The sequence below is a fragment of the Melospiza georgiana genome, chromosome 7, assembly GCF_028018845.1.
Source record: "Melospiza georgiana isolate bMelGeo1 chromosome 7, bMelGeo1.pri, whole genome shotgun sequence".
NCBI classification, from domain to species: domain Eukaryota; kingdom Metazoa; phylum Chordata; class Aves; order Passeriformes; family Passerellidae; genus Melospiza; species Melospiza georgiana.
In genome coordinates this window covers 30332914-30347959 of record NC_080436.1, presented here as the reverse complement: position 1 = coordinate 30347959, position 15046 = coordinate 30332914, and the positions used below count along the sequence as shown (strand labels likewise).

At 44.0% G+C, this 15046-nt stretch overlaps 1 protein-coding gene across 1 annotated transcript in view; it reads left to right on the top strand.

Annotated features, from left to right (window-relative positions):
• The window catches only part of ADCY5 (adenylate cyclase 5), a 201968-nt gene extending 188128 nt beyond the window's left edge, over positions 1–13840 (top strand). The window contains exons 15-21 of the mRNA XM_058028086.1: positions 1728–1903; positions 6243–6269; positions 7070–7202; positions 8318–8581; positions 8900–9104; positions 9835–9959; positions 11293–13840. Coding sequence (XP_057884069.1) covers positions 1728–1903; positions 6243–6269; positions 7070–7202; positions 8318–8581; positions 8900–9104; positions 9835–9959; positions 11293–11421 — 1059 coding nt within the window. The 3' untranslated portion in view covers positions 11422–13840. The remainder of the gene's footprint in view (positions 1–1727; positions 1904–6242; positions 6270–7069; positions 7203–8317; positions 8582–8899; positions 9105–9834; positions 9960–11292) is intronic.
• Positions 13841–15046: the final 1206 nt, after the last annotated feature.

The following is a 15046-nucleotide window of genomic DNA, read 5'->3' as shown; positions in this document are numbered from 1 at the left end:
CAATTTCCAATGCAATTCCTGTGTCTTCAGGACATCTCATTTAGAAAAAGTTAAAATGCTTCTAATGGGAAAAAAACCCAATACAACCCACAACCCAAACCAGCCCAAATATGTTTTTCACATTGATAGAATACTTTACAAAGAAAAAAAAAATCTTTTTGCATAGCTATTCAAGACCTTTCTCAGAGCTTTAGGTCATGGTTGTTACATGTGTTTTTTACTGGAAATTTGAAAGGAAAAACAGCTCTGTCTAGGATGGAGGTAGAACTTATGTCAGGGTCATCTGGGTTTATGGGGACCTGACAGATTTATGGTGGATCTGTTACCATCCAGATGTCCAAGGTGCTACTGAAAGTCCTGGTGTCCCACTGAACATATTTCCTTTTAACTTAACAGGAATATGGTCCCTGTGTGATTCAGTGAGGTTTCTGAGACCACCATTACTGCAACTTTCAACCTTGCAGAGGCTTTAGTGTGCAGAGGCTTTCTGCAGAAAGACCCAGGAGCAGAATCTGGCACAGTGCAGATCTAGGAACAGTCTGTGCCCACCATGAATTTGTACAGAGTGCTGGCCCAGGACAGAGAGGAACTTTAAGCAATGAGGAATTACCATTTTGCACACTGAGGTTGCTCTGGCAGCCTTTAGCCAGGTCCTTCTGTTCAGTGGGCTAAGAAGTGAGGAGTCCCTCAGCTGCACTCTGCACATCTTGGATCTGCTACAGGGGTTGCCTGTTGCTCCCAGTGTCCACACAGGAGACAGTGGAATCCTACCCTCAGTCAAGAGTGAGGAGCCAGGAACGAGCTGTACAAGTTATTTTCTCTAATTTAATATATCAGACTATTAATAAATGAGCTCAGAACATAAGCATATTTCTGCTTCAACTAGAGCTTGCTTTTAACTGAAAGGATGGATTGCCTCAGGCACATGATATGGGGTTTTTGCCAGAAATAGGCCTGTCCAGACAGAGTGGAAGCTTGAATCTTCACAGATTTGATAGCAGGAAGGTGGTGAGCTGGATAACATGCCTCTCTTCATTTTGCATCCCTGCTGTCTTTCCCAGGAGCCATAAATGGCACCCACGGTCACACTGGGAAGCACTGGCATGCTGAACACTCAGCTCCCAGCCTGGCAGGAGCTGCTGCTGCACCACCCAGCTGTGCCAGAGGTTCTGCACCTCTGCAGCTGCTGGCTGGACAAATTATCATGGGGTGGGCATGGGGACATTTGTCCAGCCTGTACCTTGCTGATGGAGCCAGTCTGTGACACTGGAGGGGACAGTGCTTCCCCATTGGCCTCAGGTGGGCATCTGCCCAGGGGGATGAATTGCCAATACCTTTGGTCCTATGGGTGGTACAGATATTTAAGCCTAGAATGTGACTTTAAAGCATGACTTAATCCAGCAGAACTGGTAGTAGCTGTGTCCAGGGAAAAGCTGCATCACAGCCTTGGGTGTCCAGCTTGGGTGAGGCCTGTGCCCCTTGAGAGTGAAGCATGTAATGCCTGGAGAAGAAAGCCACAGTTTTCCTCTTCATCCATTCAGTTTAAGCTTCTGTAATGTGGGAGAATTCCACAGGCAGCCCCAGGTTTATAAGTTTGGTCAACTCAACTACATAACTACCAATCCCTTTCTATCCCTGTGTTTATTTTCCCTTGTTTTCAGTTTTGATTTATCCAGCTGACATTCATCTCTCTTTTGGTTTTTTTCCCCATTTTTGTCTTTATACAGTACTTTACCTACAGTGTCTTATTGAGTCTCCTGGCCTGCTCTGTGTTCCTTCAGATCAGCTGTATTGGAAAATTGATCCTTATGTTAATAATTGAATTTATATATGTTCTCATTGTGGAAGTGCCAGGGGTCAACCTTTTTGACAATGCAGATCTCCTGGTTACAGCCAACACCTAGTAAGTGCCTTTCACTTCTGAAATCTTTGCCTGATTTCTTTCACACAGTGATTCCAGTGTGGCATTAGGTGGATGGGAATGCCAAGGCTGTGGTGCAAGCCAGGGACGTGCATGCTGTGCTCTGCCTCTGAAGAGTAGGAGAATACAGTTCCCTTTAAGACCTTTTTAATGTGGGACTTGACTAATGAACTATCTATTAATAACAGAATATAACTGGAATCAGAGTGGATCTGTATTTCCTTTTTTCCAGAAATGGGGAGTGGAGTTAGTCATTCTTTATGCTGGTATTACACTCCCAATATAGAAATGTCATTTCTCAAATAAGAAAAAAAAATCCTCCAACAAACTTGAGCTCGCTCAGGGATGTGATGTGAATCACCACAATACATCAAACCCAGCTTGGGGTGGTGGTGCTTGATGTTTGGCCAGTGATCTGCTTCCAGTTGCTTCCAGGACAAATGTCCTTGTTTGAAAAGCCAGGATCACAGCTGGACTCAGCACAATTCCCAGCAGGAGGGGCTGGGCTCAGTGGGAATGGGCAGGTGCCCTTTTGCTTACAAAAGCTGCTTGTCATCAGGTCACACATTAATCCTGGTGGCAGCTCCTTCCACTGCTGTGGTGGTTCCCCATCTCCTGGGGCTCCCCACACCAGGGAGGGAAGTTTGGCACATCCACAAGCCTGTCCTCCTCCACGAGTTTTGTTTCTTGTTGGGAATTGTTCTGTTGTGTTAACTCCTTGTTTTGATGATTTCCCCTTGTAGGCAACAATTGTACTTAAATGTGAGTGAATCAAATAATGCCAGTTTAGGTGAACTATTTGTCAAGGCTGATAGCTGTGGTTGTTCCTGCCTTGGAAGGAGGCTGAGAAGATTCCCATGGCCCTTCCCAGTGTGTTGTGAAATGCCTTCTGTAGCTGCTCAGATTTCAGGATGGCCATTAACCATCAGCCCTTCAAACCATCATTAACCATCAGCCCTTCAAGCCCAATGCATCTGGTTACTCCTCTCCTTCACATGACTGTTCCATGATTTCAGCACTCCCATGTGCCCAACAATAATTAATGGATATTCAGCTTTTGCTGCCATTGCCAGTTAATGGAAGTGTAGCTTTTGCTGCCATTGGCAGTAATCACTTAAAATATTTTGTTAACTCAATGGAGTGAAATTAGGTAGGAAACCCCATGGAGCTTTCTGTGGGGAGGTATAGGGAGAATGAGGTTTTCTTCCCTTTTTTTTCAGATATTAGGTGTTCCATCAGCAGAAGCTATTTAGCATTTTCTAACACAATTAGTGAAATAAAAGCATTTTATATCTCAAATATAATTTCATTCTTGTAATTCAAGCACTAAGCGAAATTACAGCACTTGGAAGTGTAATTTACATCACTTCACAATCAGAATGTCAGTAATAAAGTCAGTAATAAAGTGGAGAAGGTTAGCATGTTTTCCCAGAAATAGCTTTCTGTGATGCTGTATTATCTCTCACTAAAAGGGATTTGTTCAGCCCCAGCTGCAGCTCAGCCCCACACAGCCACTCCCTCACTGTCCTGTGCTGGGATGGGGAGAATTGGAAGGGGAAAAGTGAGAAAAATCACAGGTTGAGATAAAGCCAGTTTAAAGGGACAGAAAAGAGAGAAACTTATAATAGTAGTAGTAGTAGTAGTAGTAGTAGTAGTAGTAATAATAATAATAATAATAATAATAATAATAATAATAATAATAATAATAATAATAATAATAATTTAATTAGACTTAGACAAAACAAGTGATGCGCAATCCAGTTGCTCACCACTTGCCAACCAATCCCAGGCAGTTCCTGAGCAGCAGCCCCAGGCCAGGTTTCCCCCCAGTTCCCATACTGAGCATGATGCCATGTGGATGGAACATTCCTTCTGGCCAGTTGGGGTCAGCTGTCCTGGATGTGTCCCCTCCCAGCATCCTGTGTCCCTCCAGCCTGCTCCCTGGGGTTGTTGAGGAGCTGAAAAGTCCTTGACTTGGTATAAACACTACTTAGCAACAGCTAATACATCAGCATGTTATCAACATCATTCTCATACTTAATCCAAAACACAGCACTGCCCAGCTAGGAAGAAATTTAACTCTATTGCAGTGGAATCCAGGACAATTTGTTTTGTCTAAAGAGCTCCATGGATGGCTATTTATTGCCCCAGTGTCTGGAAGGCTGCTTGTGTGAAATGGGAGCTCAGCATGTAGCACAGAGTTCAGAGATGGACCTCATTGTCCAGCTGATACTAAAAAAACAGAAAAGCCACCATGACCTCATACTACTTTAATTGGATGCCCATTGTAGCTACATAATTAGTGTCTGCTCTGCAGCCACTGTGGTACTCTGACTAATTGGAAGTGATGCAGATGTCACTTCACACTTGTGTGTACAAACCAGCCCAGCATGCAGGCAGCTGAAAGGCTGATTACAGCACGTTGGGAATTGCCAGGCTTGGCTGCAGCCACACCAGTGTGTGACACAGGGAGTGTCGCTGCATGCACAGGGCTATCGTGTTGCCTTTTCCTCTGCAGAGGACAAAACTAATGCATTGCTTTAAAGATGTGATGGGCCAATGTGGTATTCTAAACTGAGTTCCTGCACAGGGAAGCCCAGAGAGCTTTGCCCTGTGATTTGTTCATCAAAGCCATCATTTCTGTTCCAGCTGTCTGTCCTTGCAACTGTGGCTGGGAAAAGTGAGATGCTCTGGTCCTGGGGGAGCCGTCTCTAAAATGAACTGCCTTTCCTGCTAAAAATGTGCACTTCACTTGAGCAGGAGTGCAGTTAGCAAGCTTCTCTCTGTGTTCCCTTCCAGTAATTAAAGAACCATCTGCTACTGGAAATGTCTGTTCCATGGGGGAGCAACCTACCAATGTAAACCCCTACTGCCTGCACTGGGCATCTTCACTTATCCAGAGTTACTGTAAATGCTGGTTTGCTGCGCTTCTGCAATGTGGGAGTCTCTGATGAAGGTTTTAGAGCAAGAGTAGCACCCACAGAGAGCTGCAGCCTCAGTACTAAGGGTCAGGTCATGCTCCCATCATGAGGGAGAGTGATGAGGAAGGGCAGTCAGTCATCCTTGGCCAGATGATTTAGGGATGCAGGGGAATCATACTCCATGTGGGAAGTGTCTCCAGCTAGATCCTTCCATGGGGGAGTCCCCAGGCTTTCCAAACCATGTCTGTGTCCAAGCACTCATGTTCAGTGCTGGAGCTGGCCAAGAGCCATGCAATAGATTGTGTGCAAGACAACAGTGGGTTGCAAAATCCATGTCAGAAGAAATTCCACGCTCAAAATTGCAGAAAATGTCTTGGAACAAACAAGGTTAGAGAGTCACTAGGCTTTTATTTTTTGATGTTATGCCCAGTTAGGTTCCCTCGCCTATTTTGATTATTTAGATGTCTGATTGTGTGCAAGGTTCCCTCCAACCCCATAAAACTGTGGCCTGAAGCTCTCTAGAGAGCTGTCACATTCTCAGGCTAATATCACATTGGTAGCCTGCAAAGTTCTAATTGCATCAATGACACTACAGTAATTTAAACACTGATCTCTTTCCTTGCATTTCAATAGTGTTTTAAAAGATGCTTGTGCATGGTTCTCAGCCACCTAATACTCCACCCACACTCGAGAACAAAGCCAGCAGCATTAAGCAATCAATCAATCAGGAGCTCAGACAGCTGCTACCTACCAGAAAGCTCCCTTGTTCTGTGCTCTCAGTGTCAAAAAGCACACCTTCCATCTCCCCCAGCAGCTCTGATACACGTGGGTACTCTGCAGAATTGGCAGTAGTAATAGGAATGTGCTAAAGGGTTTTCTTCAGTGCCCTTGTGTGTGGTTCCCAGAGCTGGGCACAAGCTGGCAGTGAGGAACGTGCAGAAGAAGGGAGCAGGATTAGAGTTAAAGGAATTAAACACATCTCCATGCCACAATAAAAGGAGAAGAGCTATCCCTCACAAGATAAAAAAGCCCAAAGCTTTCTTCCTTAGGCCAAATTTTGTAGTCTGACCTAATGAAGCAGTGATCGATGCACAGGCATTTGCCAAGCATCCCACACTGACATTAAAATCCCAAATTATTCTCTCACTCTTAATGCTTCTTTGATATTTTACCCACATTAACCATGTCACACTATCACTCTGGAGTTCTGAGTGTAGCTCAGAAGTCTGTTTTCTCCTCCCCCTCCCATCTTTTGGTAGTTTTCTGCTTCCAAAGAGCTGCAGCCCCACACAGCGTTAGAGGTGCCACACTGCAGAGGTGCTGTGCAATGATGTGCACAAGGGCAGGAGCTGCAGGGAGCCAAACCTCCTCTGACCTTGTGTTTGTGCTTTTCTTTTCAGTGTGTCTGCAAATGATACATCCTCATGGTGAGTCACTCTGGCATGAAATATTCTATAGGTTTTTGTTGGTAGGTATTTTCTGTTCACAAGGTGCAGTAGCAGCACATTGACTCACCAGCAGTGTCTGGTGTTTGTGCATTGCTGTGAGCTGGTACAACACAGTGCAGATGCCCTGAGTGGACTGAGGGTTGCCCTTTCGTATGGATAGCTACTCTCAGAGCATCCTCTTTCCTGTGGGACTTGTGTCAGCTCAGGGATTATTTGTAATACAATTTAAAGGTTTTATCAAAATATTTTCATACTGTGTAACTCACTAATTCATATTTAACAGTTTTTATTTGCCTGCTTGTCAGAGGAGGTGTGAATGTGCCTTAGTGCTCTTTTCAGCTTACAGAGCACTTACACAACAAGGCCCATTAAGAAGTGACTAATTAGAGAAGCCAAGAGTTAGAGCAGTTCCTTACTCAGGAGCCTGGGGAAGCTGGTGCAGAAGGCAGGATGAACACAGTCTGAGGAGCTGTCAGCATTTCTTGTTGTCACCCTTAGCATGTATAGCCACTCTCTGCAGAGTGCCCTTTACATCAATGACAACCCTTTCCAAGATGCTGGATTACTTTTCTAATTTCCAAGTCCTCCTTTAGAAACTGGCACCTGTGAGCCAGAGTCTCCAGCTTTTTGTTAAGGTTTGTCCCTTTACCAACACAGGCTTTGAGGGGAAAGGAAAAACAAAGCCTGAGAGGCTGGTTAGCCTCCAAGTGGGCAGCGTGGGGTGTGGCAGGGCCGTGTTCCCCCAGTAACGGGGAAGTTGTCTCTCTGCTTGGCTGCAGCCCCCCGGTGGCAACACGAGTCGCGCTGAAGATTGTGACCCCTGTCATCATCACTGTCTTTGTCCTGGCACTGTACTTGCATGCCCAGCAAGTGGAATCCACTGCAAGGCTTGATTTCCTCTGGAAACTTCAGGTTGGTGGGTGTTGGCTGTGGGAGGATCGCATGTGGTCTTTGGTGTTAATATAAAATGACTGAGCTCTTCACTGTCGAGTTGAGGAGTGTGATAAAATTTGAATTTTATCTGAATCTGGCTTATAACTGGGCATACTAATAATGCTCTGCTCTTCTTTGGTACTTTGCATACTCTGTGCATCTCATCCCGGTTATTCAACCCCTTTTTTCCTTGTAAATGCACTTTGGATGGTCCCCATGGTAAAGAGTTATAGATCTGAAGACTGAGATTAATGAATTTGGGCAACTGAGCTGTTACTGCTGCAGGAACATGTAATGTAACACAATTTATAAATATAGGAAGCTCATATTCACTGCTGAATTGTTTCCCAGAGTTCAGTGAGCTTTAGTTTGCTGCGCTCAAGGGTGTGAAAGATTCACATTTGCATTTTCATTCACTTTCCTGTTAAGCAGTGGGAACTGGCTCAATGTCCAGCCTTCATTAGCCCCCAGGCATCAGTACTGGCTATCCAACACACTGTGGATAATGCCACACTGTGCTCCTGTCCCTGGTTCACTGTTAATGTTTTCACTGCTTGTGCCCATGAGTGATGTTGGGGCCTCGTATGTGATTCCCAAGCGAGCAGGACAGGCCTGGGCTCTGGCCAGCACTCATGGCTGGGGGACCACAGGACTGCAGGTTTTATTTAGATTTTCTACCTTCTGGGTAGCAGGACATCATTCTAATTATAGGTCTTTGTGGTTTGAGTACAAGGCACTGAGGAAGCAACAATTAATTAAAGCTCCTTGGGAAGCAGATAAACATTGTAATCCTCATTTATAAGTGGTAAAACAATGGAAGGAGTGAGCTGAGTGGTTAACCAGTTCAGGGCTCAGAAATGCAATGCTGGATTCTGGCATTATTCTCTGCCTGCTTTTCCATACACGTGTGCACAAAGAGATGAACCATTTTCCACTGCAAACCACAAGTTTCTGCATCTCTCTGGCTCTGCTCTCCTTTGCAGTTTCCCCCATTCTATTTCTGCCCTCACTGCAAGTTAATTTTCAGCTTGTTTCCCCTCCCCAGAGCAGCTCCCAAAGGCATAAGTGCATCCCTGTGTCTCCCCCTACCCTAGGCCACGGAGGAGAAGGAGGAGATGGAGGAGCTGCAGGCCTACAACCGGCGCCTGCTGCACAACATCCTGCCCAAGGACGTGGCCGCGCATTTCCTGGCGCAGGAGCGGCGCAACGACGAGCTCTACTACCAGTCCTGCGAGTGCGTGGCCGTCATGTTCGCCTCCATCAGCAACTTCTCCGAGTTCTACGTGGAGCTGGAAGCCAACAACGAAGGGGTGGAGTGTCTGAGGCTGCTCAATGAGATCATTGCTGATTTTGATGAAGTAAGTCGCAGAAAATCTGGGTGAGCAAAGTGAGCTGAATGCATGAGTTTAGTTGGGCTCTGCTGGGCTCCTAGGAGAGGGTGGTTTATTGAATCCGTGGTTCATTTCTCCTTACTCTAGGAGTCTTCAGTTTTATCTTTTTCCACACTGAAATCCCTTCTATTCCCTTGTCATGCCTTTGAGTATCTAATCCCTTTTCTTCCTCTGTCTTCCTGGCTCTGTCCACTACTTGCAGCAAGGCAGGGCACATGGCATGGACATTACCAGCACCTGTGTGTTTGTCAAGGTTTATTTGCTTCTTTTGCTCTTGTGACACAGATAATAAGTGAAGACCAGTTCAGGCAGCTGGAGAAGATCAAGACCATTGGCAGCACCTACATGGCTGCCTCAGGCCTCAACGACTCCACTTATGACAAGGAAGGGAAGACACACATCAAAGCTCTGGCAGATTTTGCCATGAGGTTAATGGACCAAATGAAATACATTAATGAGCATTCATTCAACAACTTCCAGATGAAGATAGGTAATGTCCTTATGCTCACAGGATTCCATGTAGGTAGTGGTCATTCTGAGGTGGGGATTTTATGGGCAGTAAAAACCACAGATGTTACATTAGCTGTACAGTGATGTTGATTGGCTGGTGGCTGGTGACCACTTCGGCCTCTATGAAACATTAGTTTTTTAGCTTATAGCAGCATCAGTGAAGCTCCCTAGGGAATTAGAAGCAGTGTAGGTGCTGCCACAGCATGGCCTCCCATGGTGGCTGACCTTGGGCTCATTTTGCCCCTGTGCTTCCAGCTCTGGCAGTCTTGGACATTAAATTGTCTTTTAAGTCAGGGAATAAAAAGTGACAGAAAAGGAAGAAGAAATTTGAGGATGTCCAGTGTGGTGTTTGTTTTGGAAGTCTCTGGGCTGCTGCCTTGTGGGCCCTCAGCATTGCAGCAGGTATGTGCTGACTTCAAGTGAGCAGTTTGCTTGTTAGCCAGGTGGCAAAAAAACTTTATGCCATTATGTGGCACTGGATTGAGCAGATCCAGCCCGAACTGCCAGTCAGCTGGGCATAAATGATGGATCATGGATCAAAGAAGCCAAATGCTATTTTAACATTTCTCTCCCCACAGTTTGGCCATAGCTTTACATGTCAGGGTAAATAAAGCACAGCTAGAACCAGGGAGGCTCAGGATGGGTTTTTACTGTCTGAAAAATAACCTGCCTCAAGCAAATGGATCTGAGCATTTCTCCTCTCCTTCCAGGCCTCAATATTGGTCCTGTCGTGGCTGGGGTGATAGGAGCTCGCAAACCCCAGTACGACATCTGGGGCAACACAGTGAATGTAGCCAGCAGAATGGACAGCACAGGAGTGCCTGACAGGATTCAGGTAAGGCAATCCCTGGAAAACTTACCCTGCCAGCCCTGTGTCACTTGCCCATTTTGAAACTTAATTAGAATTGAAATTTTGGTTTCATTTTATTCCTTTATTCCATACATTTACCTACACAGAACTGAAAGAAAAGCTACTTAGGGAATGCTGGTGGTACCAGCAAGTTTTTTCTTTTAATTGTGACCAACATTGCAACCTTTGTTTAAAAGCTTGCACTTTAGTTCTGGGTGGAAGTGCTGAGCTGAGCTTCCGGCCCAATGTGCCTCACTGGCACTGAGCACAGTCCTGCCTGATCCCTGCTCACATGTACTGCTCAGCTGTGTCAGGTGTTTGTTTCATTTTCCAAGGGCCTGATTCAGCCCTGTATTTCTGTCATTTGCTTTGCTGCTCTCTGTGCCATGTGAGGCGTGAGGCCAGCAAGGGTCCAGGCATCAGCAGGATGAGAGAGGATTGTTTAAGGGGTTAATGGGACCTGTCTGATAATCACAATCTCCTCAGCCTCCAGATGTGACCTTTCCAGTGAGTGATTCAATTCCAGTGTCCTGCTTTTGCTGAGCCACAGTAACAGAATGCCATTCCTTGGGAAACACTGAAGGGTTATAAAAATAGAGCAGCTGGTGTAAGGCCCAAGAGGGGCAGCCATGCTGTTTCCTTGCCTGTCAGTTAACTGGATCGATATTTGTGCATCACTCTTGAGATGGTCTGTAAAGTCACCTGAAAAAGGGTGAGAAATCACATTGTAATAAATAAATACCTGAGGAAATGGTCTTTAAACTTGTGTTGTTCTGCAGCACAAGTGATTATTTTCAACTGACATCTGCAGAGACAATTTGGATGCTGGCTAGAGTATTCCATTTGATCAATTCTCTCCCATTGCCCGCTACCTTCTCCTTCATAAAAACAACCCCTGACTCCTAAGCTGTACTGTGTAACTTCTAGGTAATTTTTGAGGATATTTTAGTAAGTTTGACCTGTTTTCCTACTGCCACTCCAGTGATACAATGAGTCCATTTGAGTAGACTGGTGTGTTTTAAAAAATGTGACTAATTTTAAAAAATGTGACTTTATCCAGCAACCTCCGTGAAAAAAATGCAGTTTCCCCAGTTGTGAACTGTGTGTGACACCTGTACTTTCTCAGTTTCTAATGGTTGTGTTTGTTCAGCAACTTGTGCCAACCTTTTTCAGTTAGTGATTGATGTGCAAACGTTGATTGACTTAGAAACAAAACAGTTGATCCTACTTTATGTTGTCCATGGATTACTCCAAAAGCAGATGGAAAGACTGTGTGGAAGACAAGGCAAGCACCTGTTCACTCTTGTTTATTCTGCAGGTAACCACGGACATGTACCAGGTTTTAGCAGCCAACAACTACCAGCTGGAGTATCGAGGGGTCATAAAGGTCAAAGGCAAAGGAGAAATGACCACCTACTTTCTAAATGAAGGGCCTCCAATTAGTTAGCACCGACTGCAGCGCCACACAAAGATGGATTTTGCATTACCCAGGATTGTGAATAGGAGAAGAATCATTTCTTGGTAGCGAAGCTGAACATTTGGCGCAGTTGAAATTTCACCCCATGACTCGTATCAGCAAATTCTTTGGCCACCCATTGAAAAAGGCAAGAGAAAGAAACCACCTTGGAGTTGTTCCTGGCTGAGTGCTAAGCTGACCAAAGATGTGCACTACAGAGTTCACAGATAAGACATGAATTTGGCATTTTTAAAAAGGCTGCTACCACAGGATGGCATAAGAAGCTATTTAAGTATTTATTGACACAACACAACATTTACTTGGTTGAAGGAATGTATGATTCACTACAAAGCATTATTTTGGAATGGATTTGCACTCCCATAATGTTTCCATCCCATACTGCCAGCTATTTGAAGTGTACCACTGTGCTTTTATTAGCTGTTTTGAATGGGCTTTCAAAACTGACACCCACTGTTGCAGCACACAAAAAGGCCTTTTAGAAGGGCATTGGTAATGTTTTAGTGTGAAAAGACATTATAGCCTTGCCCCCTCTTTTTCCTTCTTCTCCATGGCTAAAAGACTGCTCTTCTGAGTGGGGCTGGCACACCTGATGAAGGGGAAGATCAGGATAAAGGAAGATGGCTCTACAACCATATTTATTAAAAAGTCGTCTGTGCTCTTCTTTGGTATCTATCAGTTTACATGGGAAAGACTAGATGTAAACAAGAGACACTTTGTGGGGGGAACTCCCCTGAAATTTGTTGTGGGTTTTTTTGTATTTTTTATTTTGTAATATTGAAAACATGGAGATCTAACAGATATACCAAATTCTATATTTTGTAAATTATATATAAATTAGAAGGCAGGCTGTCCACACCAAGGTGTGGGGGGAGGTGTATATAACCTGTAGACTTTTGTGTAATTTTTTTCTGTGTAATACTCTGAACACAGACTTGGCAGTTTTCAGATTATCACTATACAATCAACCAACAACAAACAGGTGAGTTTCCAGGCTGAATCAGAGGCATTTAAAAATGAAACTCCAGAAAAATCTACAGCCCCAAAGAAGAGGAAAAACCCGCGGTAGTCACAGAATTGTTCCGTGCAGCGTTCCAGCGGCGGGTGGCGGCTTCCCAATGGAAACAGGACCTTTGAGTTTTAGCTCCTGAGATGGTATCAAACGTGTCAAAAAGAGCTCTACCCAAATCTTCTAACTCTTAACAGGAGCTCTTATGAGAAAAGGAAAAAAACTCATTTGAACTTTTCTTTTTAAAAAATACTTTTTCATACTTAATAGAATCCTGCTGATCTGAGAGTTGTCTGACATTGTAACTGCCATGTGACATTACAAGGAACTATGTGCTGCAGCATCGAGTTTACTTTCCTGTAGTAAGCACTTATTTAAACTGATTCACAAATTTTCAATTTTCAGGAATTAGGTGATCTTCAAAAAAGATTATGATGGCTAGTGTGTATATGAGGTGGTTAACCTTAAAATAGTGCCATTGAGACTGTGTTGGGCATCTTTATCACTAGTGGGGGGGTTTCTGAATAGTTCACTGTTATCATTTATGTACCTTTTCTAACTATGAAAGAAAAATCCCTTGATATTTTATTAAAAAAAGAAATTATTTAAAAAGCTATATTTTTTATATTCTATGAGGGGAAGGTTTTGATATTGAATTTGGCTAAAACTAAATATCACTCCAATCTTTTGACATTTAATAAACTTCTTTTCCACTCTTCTCAGGGCAGAATTATTGTAGTACTCACAGCATAATGATTGCACTATGGTGGTGGCGATTTCTTTTTCCTACTCAACAATGAGAATAAGTGAAAATCCATGGACCTGTCTTAATTAATTTGCTCTATTGCTAAGCATGACCTGAGCATTAAGCCATTTAAACATGAGCTTAAATGGCATCTCCCCTTTCCTTCTCCCTTCCACTAGGAAACATCTCTGAAAAGTATAGTATATTGACTTCTGTAAAACTGCCAAGTCTGCCCTTGTACTATACTTTTGCTCCTTTTCATCTTTCCTGGTTTGCAAAATAAACTTAAGTTGCATCACGGTGTTATGCCTTTGTTCCCTCCTCCACCTCCCATCCCCTGTGTCCCTCACTGAGTTTCATTTCCTTCATGCCATACACTTGATTTTAGGTTTGCTTTCTGCTTTCCAAAAGTCTGCAGTCTTCTTAACTTTTGATTCACCTTATGAAGTTGTGTTGTCAATGAAATTTCAAGTCCCCAGTATCTCTAGCTGTGATTGTTGACAGTGTGTCATGATCATTTCAAGGGGTATTCACACACTCTTTACTCTGGATCTTGCAAAAATGGATACAGTTATGATTTCCCATGGAAATTGAAATCTATTTAAGTAATTTAACTATATTAAACACTGTTTCACTGGTGATGTGTCTCTGTTTTATTTTAGCTGCAGCTGGCTGGTGGGATGACACTTGTGTAGATGCTGGATCTGCAAATAGAAACATCCAGGTCTTGTCTGGCACTGATGGATGCCCTGGTCCTTTGCACTGCCCCAGTATGGAGCCCCAAGGGCTCAGACCCAGCAAACATCCCCTGGGTCCTCCTAGGGCTCCCAGCTGCCCCTGGAATCAGTCTCAGGGCAGCTGACAACATACACCAGCATAACTGAACAGCTTAAATGTGTGTGTCCTATTTAAAAAGAAGTTTGTATTTACAAAAGCACATCACCTTTGCCAAAGAGTACCCCAGGTGTGGTACTTGTCCTCTCAAGGACACTGGAAGGAGGCAGCACTGCTGCCAGTGCAACATTTTCAATCTTTACATGTAAAAGTAAACACTACACATGACTGTTCCAATTAACAGGAGCCTCAGGTAGAGCTGAGGAACAGAACTCCACAGCTTCCAGCTGACTTCTTTTAGTTGAGAAGACATTACACAGGCAGCTGAAAATGAAGTGCCCTGCAATCTGTTATAGGTTAGGAGGGATTTTATGAGTGTACTGAGAACACAGCTGCAGGAACAAAAAGCAATGAAGTATTTAAGGTACCAGTCTTTATGAAAAACGGAGGAGAACTATTTAATATTTTCTGTGCTCTCCTACATAATCATACAAACAGCAGTTTAGAACATTGCCTGATGGAAGCAACTTTTTAAAACTATCTGTAGAAGGGTATTCCCCTGGGCTGGGAAGGCAGGAGTCTCCAATGCAGTGTCCTCTCATTTCAATTACTGTACACAGACTGGCTGTACAGTTTTCCCCAAATGCATCTTTTTCCCACCCAGAAAGCATTTTGATGAATTTTAGGTGTTTAGCCACTTCTCCCCAACACAGATCTGACTACCTCAAGTATCTGCCTGCACTTAATAAAATTATACATTTGGGACACACTGAATTTCTTAGATGTGTGTCCTCCACTGCAAATATCTCCAGCCTGGCTGTTTATGTGTTACACAACGTCCACAGACACCAACACCTGGCCAAAAAGTATGCCCAGAGGCAAATATTTTCATTCTGTTGAGTTTCCCAACTGCTCCTCAGGGCACCATCACTTCCAGACTGAAGTTTAGGAGTTGTCAGAGAGAGCAACCTTGGGATGCTGCTGGGAAAAGGGCAGCTCAGCTGTTTTAA